The following is a 6,041-nucleotide window of genomic DNA, read 5'->3' as shown; positions in this document are numbered from 1 at the left end:
AGATGTTTAAAAACCTCTTGGATTATGCCCACAGAATAGATTTACATTTGAAGATTTGAAAACCTTATGTGATGAGACTTTTTAGAAAGAGTGCTAGCTTTAATGTGAAATTATTTCCCTTATAGAGAATTGGCCAATAATATGCCATAGTAGTTTATGAATTCTGTGTAATAGCTAATCAGCATTACTAAAACATCAGAGCTCCAGGGAAAGTTAGTGTTGATGTACTAGCTTACGTAACTATGGATTTGTACTCTTTAGATTTCTTGAGCAATTTTTGTAGGAACATTTCTAAAATCTTTATATATATGCTTCTATGTGACTTTTACCAGTGTTTTGAGAGGTTCTACCAGTTATTTGATGAGTTTGAACTGTGGCTGAGAGTAAATGCATGGACTCTCAGCACTGCTGCTTGCTATGGGATGAAGAAATGAAATTTTCAAAGAACACACGAGAAAGGCATTGCATAAACTTGCATCAGACGGCAGTTCTACACAACACATTTTAATCACCAGAACCCTCAGAGAAAGCAGATTGCTGCCAAGGTGTTGATAGAGCTTTCCATCCATGTGTTGACTGGTCTTCTACAGCTTGTATTCATCATTTTCACTGAAAATCAATGTTTTATGAACTATGGAAAAACACCAGGTTGAGATTTATTCCCCCGCAGTTTTTTTATCTTCTAGCCATCATGGAAATGAGGACGATGGTTAAGACAATGGTTCCAGCAATTCCACCAATTGTCATTCCCAGGATGTCCCCATGGATCTGTCTTGACTCACACCTCTCACCCGTGAAGAAGAAGGCTTGTCCTGATGGACACCTGGGAAAAAAATACAGACCCACGTGTATTGGGAGTTTTGTCCTACCCTATAGACTCACCTGAAGGTCCTCACACTTACTATCTTGGATAAGCAGTTCCCATTAGAGGAGTTCGTGTCACAACATCCCCACTTTGCTTGGGTGCTATTTACATACCCTGGAAGCACCAACAGATGGGTTTTCTTTGCCTTATGCAAAGAAACCTCCCCTTGTGGCTGCTGGTAGAAATCAGTCACTGTGGCAAAGTGTTTTGTTTCTACTGTTCCTTGAAAATCTAACAGCTTAGACTTCTGAAATCTGTAGCTCTGAACACTGATTAGCTGCATGATTTGAAGAAGAAAGACAGAGGAAGGAGGGAAGAGGTCTGTGGTACCTGCAGCTTGCTTCTCCTTTCACATTCACACAGACCCCGTCATTCCAGCAAGGGTTTGGGTCACAGGGGTCTTGCAGATAAGGCAGCTGGTCTTGAACAGGCTCCATATCCTGGGCTGCTCTCTTCTGCCTCTCAAGGATGAGGCCTCCCGTGAGGGTAGATTGTACAGATTCAACAGGAACTTCAGTGTTATTGAGGTGAATTATATCTTTTAGAAAAGGAAAGTGGAGAGAAAGACATCAGATATCAGTGAGTGAAGCTGTATGTAGTACACCTCCTACCCAGGGCTCACACTGTCTTGTGGACCAGAGGGTATTCCTTTTGCCTTTTAAAGAACTCTTCATGTTCTGTGTATTTAAAGCATAAGACAGAAAATAATACTAAAATTACTGAAACTGGTTAGGTAAATCTGTTATATTCTGTACTTCAAAAAATTACGCCCCGTGTTTGAAAGTAAATACCACAGGGATGGCCTTTTATTTAGAAATGGACATAGCTACTGGTCAGGGTGCTTAAAGCTGTCTGAGAAGTTGACCTTCCAAAACTCGCTTCCATTTAGATCCCTCTGAACTCATAATCACTTTAGTCAACATCACCCACTTGAAACTAAGATACAGAAATGCTTTTTAAAGTTGATCCCCATTAGAAGAGAACTTGGAGACAGTTGCAGTAGTTACTTGAATGTATGAAAACAGAAAGAATCACCCATTTCGTAAGGAGAATAAGGAAAAGGGTCTTTACCATTAAATTCTGCAAAAATTATCAGGTCATCATTTTTCAGGAAGCTTCTCCGTCTCATCTCGCTGTGGGATATGAAGTTACTCCACCCCCAGGATACAGTTCTGTTGCAATTGCATGATTCATCAAATGTTCCAGAAATTGATGGTTTATCCCATATTACAGCTCCACTACCATCTGCAAAGAGATTATGAGTGATGAATAAGAACCACAAAGTTTTGCAGCTGGAAGTATGACATGACTTTTTTTGCATTAAAGTGTTAAATGGGATCTCTAAAATCAAGTTCAGAGCTAAAATGCCCAAACAAACCACAGAAGACTGACAAACTAAGGGTGCCAGCAAATCATTAAGTATGGTCTGCATGAGGATTCTTAGTCTATGTGAGGGCATTGAAATTCACAACTCCTCTTTCATTTAGGACTAATCAAACACCAGTTACCTCCTCATTGTCACCAGCTCAGAGCTCCCTCCTGCATAAAGACATTCCCCTGTTAGTTTTTAAGTACCTATGGTTTAGGGTCTATCAGATTTTGGTAATTTGCATGGTTCTTTAAACATATTCGTACTTAAGTTTTTAAACGTCATATTGAAAATATATATACTAAATTTCCACTGGGAAAAATGGAGAGGGATGAAGAGTCATTCCTAGTATTTTATTCTGTAGCAAACCTAACATTGTCCTATTATTCTTATTTCTTTCCTAGAATCATAGAACTATTCAGGTTGGAAGGGACCTTAAAGCTCACCTAGTTCCAAACCCCCTGCCATGGGCAGGAACACCTTCCACTAGATCAGGTTGCTCAGAGCCCCATCCAACCTGGCCTTGAACACCACCAGGGATGGGGCATCCACAACTTCTCTGGTCAACCTGTTCCAGTGCCTCACCACCTACTCTCTTTCAGTTTGAAGCCAATTCCTCCTTGTCCTGTGACTCCATACTTCTGTGAATAGTCTCCCTGCATCTTTTTTGTAGGCTCCCTTCAGGCACTGAAGGGCTACAGTTAGGTCACCCTGATTCCTCAGCCTTCTCCTCTCCAGGTTGAACATTTCTGAATTAACACATCCATGGGAAACCCTAGGGCTGGATGTGAATCTATGGTGTTACATGTTATACAAACCTGGACTTAAAAGGTGGTCCCTGTTTGAAAGAGTTCATACTCTGTAGTCTGCTCCCAGCCAAGCAAGAAAGGCTTCAAGTGGTGCAGACAGATCTTGCAGGTATTTTCATGTATTCTTTTCTTAAATGCAGTTACAGTGTGAATGCTGTGCATTCAGACTACGTATGTTGAAGTTAACCAAATATGTTGAAGTTAACTGAGCTTCCAAAATGGAGCTTTAACTAAAATTATTGTTTTAGTAATGGATACAGCACCCTGCTGGCATTGCACCAGTCTGTGGTGATGATATGTCACCTACCATAGTAGACAAACCACAGGTAGAATGGGAATTGCCAGCTCTTGTGAGAACTCTGTATTTAGAGTCAAACTCAGATATCTCAGACATTGTTCATAATAATACCAACCTTATATGTGCCACTTTTCACATTACATGATCTTCCACAGACAGGGATTCTGAATCACACACAGGGAAGTTGTACTCAGGAAAGTGTCTCAAACTGGGAAATGGAGTCAAGGTTGTCTAGCTATGAGTCCTACACTCAGTCCTCTGACTTGGCTCTCATTTTCAACATTCCCCCAGGCAGACACACTCACCTGAGCTAACATGGTCTTTGCTTGTGGTGAAGCTTTTGCTCGAGGACATCCTTTTCAAGACGTCGGGGTCCTGGTCCAGCACTGTGAGTGTGGCTTGGCGGTTCAGAGCCGGCCACTCCAGCAGGGCATCGTTCTCTCCACTGCACAGGTGAAAGGCGATGCGAGCGTAGCCAGCGTTGTTATAGTTGGGGAACACACTTATGCCAAATCCATAACCCTCAGGGCTATAAAAACGAGGGCTTTGAATAACACTAATGGATGTGTTCTCAAGGATTTTGCTGAAATTCGGAATAACCCACACGGCTGTGGGACAGGGGGTCTCTGTCAGGGTGATGTCATCGATAGCAATCCCACCGGATGAAGAGCTGGGGTTGCCCTTTAGTCCTTGGAAGAGGTAACGGAACTTCTTCTGAGCATTGAGGGTTACATGGGCAATTTTCCAGTTGGAGTCACTGTCAGCTTTGGTGAAAGGAAAGCAAAACACTGCCATCAGCGTGATTAGAGGTATTACAAAGTAATTTGTTCCTAGCCATCCATCCCAGCTGCATTTTTAGATAACTGAACCTCTCATGGAGAGCTGAAGGTGAGAGATCTTAAGCTGATATTGTGATTATAATATATCCACATTGCTTTATCATCCAAATGCTCTGGACATTTTGTACAAGGAACCGTTCACATGTTAGGGAATGACAGTCCCTAGTATAAAGGGCAACAGGCTAAGAGCTAAGACAAAACAAAAGGGTGGGAATCAATGACCCAATGTGTTAGAATTAGCTGTTCCTGACACTTTTGCAGGGACTTATCCTTCCCTGCAAACTGCTGCAGCCTGATATAGGCAGGTCTAGTTATAAAAGATCTTGACTTTTGACAACATAGAACATGGTCCAGTGGTGGCCCATTTGTCCTATTTAGCAAAATGACATGAAGTGGGAATCCAGTTCACATTTCCAAAACTGCATATCCTTTTATATTTCTGACCATCTAAAAATCAGACTGGGATTCTTATTGACTGAAGAGGAGCACAAGTATGTACATTTGAGCAGGTCAGTGTTAGATCATATAACAGCCAGTGGAGATATAGTCCATTGATTTCCAGCACAGCTTGGAATCCCTCTCAATCACTGAGCATAACATAATATTAGGAATGTTGTGACTTCTGCTGTGAAGCACCTAAATTACATTATTACAACCACAGTTTGCCTGCTAAATGCCCTCATGTGATACCAAAATCCTTAGCCATATTGCAAGACATTCTGGTAGCTTCGGGAAAATTTTTGGGTTTCTGAGCCAATCCTCTGCATTGATGGTTAGAGTAAGACAACTCCTCCCCTCCACCCAAATATTCATCTAATTTCCAAAACTACCTTGAAAGGTTTGGATTTTCCTCATCTTGCGAACATTCCCAGTGCCATCATCCTCTTTAAGCCAGATGATCAGCTTGTCAGAAACGCTTCCTGTGGTCCTGTAGAAGAACTGGAGGCACTGCTGAGTTCTCTTTGGATAAAGGATTCGAGACTCCAGGACTGCCACCTCATCTGCTGTGCCAGAGCTGGTGTCAAAGTACATGAAATAGCCAGCATCTGGGGAGAAAGGGTAGACTGTCACTGTCTCTTTCCAGATTTTTCACTAGCTGCATATTGTAAATTTATCATTTCAACTGCACTCTTTCAGAAATCAGAAGAGTAATACTTAACATTCATACTTAACATGAATAGTAGAGGAAATGTTGTGTGATAACCATCCAAGACAGACCAGGATAAGAATAGGAGTAGCAGTTTAGCACGTTTATGGAACTCATTGCTGTCAGCTCATATCAATTTTGCGTTAGTTGGTCTAATTGGAAGTTGTATTCCTCAGGAATGTTAGAAATATATGAGAGAGAGGATTCAGTGCTGACCACAAGTAACAAGTAAATATATTTTTTTTCTTGATTTATAATGAAGATAATCTAAAGACAAGATTCTTAGAGATTGTATGTTATATTACCTTGTAAAAATAATTTCTTATCAGCAATAATGATAATAAAAAAGGATTGGACACAAAATTAGCACTGTCCTGACCTTGAACAGGAAGAAGCAATTTTTTTATAGCTTGCCCAAAGATTCAAAAACTCAATTTCTCAGTCTGGTGAAATTATTTAAGAATTCCTGCCCCTCTAGTTTAATTTCCCATTAACATTTTTTGAAGTATATTTTACTTTAGATTTGTAGTGTCTACTTTTATCCTTATATTTACAAGGATTTACCATTTGCACACATAACATATCTTGGTATAAGATATGAAGTTGTAATGTCTTATCTGTATTGTGTTGCTTTTTACTTCTTTACTATTCTTTATAGTCATTGGTTAAACTGTTGCCCGTAAACAAAGACACAAACCAACAGAGTGTCGGTTT

The 6,041-nt window shown here is 40.5% G+C and overlaps 1 protein-coding gene across 2 annotated transcripts in view; it reads right to left on the bottom strand.

The window, feature by feature from the left end:
* Positions 1–458: 458 nt before the first annotated feature.
* Positions 459–6,041, bottom strand: part of MEP1A (meprin A subunit alpha) — a 14,337-nt gene continuing 8,754 nt past the window's right edge. For both annotated transcript variants that reach the window (XM_027690079.1, XM_027690080.1), the window contains 5 exons: positions 5,011–5,226; positions 3,647–4,105; positions 1,937–2,110; positions 1,196–1,403; positions 459–823 (listed from right to left, as the gene is read on the bottom strand). In XM_027690079.1, coding sequence (XP_027545880.1) covers positions 676–823; positions 1,196–1,403; positions 1,937–2,110; positions 3,647–4,105; positions 5,011–5,226 — 1,205 coding nt within the window. In that variant the 3' untranslated portion in view covers positions 459–675. The remainder of the gene's footprint in view (positions 824–1,195; positions 1,404–1,936; positions 2,111–3,646; positions 4,106–5,010; positions 5,227–6,041) is intronic.

This window comes from Neopelma chrysocephalum, unplaced genomic scaffold (assembly GCF_003984885.1).
Source record: "Neopelma chrysocephalum unplaced genomic scaffold, ASM398488v2 Primary Assembly neopelma1_80, whole genome shotgun sequence".
Taxonomy (NCBI): Eukaryota; Metazoa; Chordata; class Aves; order Passeriformes; family Pipridae; genus Neopelma; species Neopelma chrysocephalum.
This window is presented reverse-complemented; position numbering and strand designations above follow the sequence as displayed.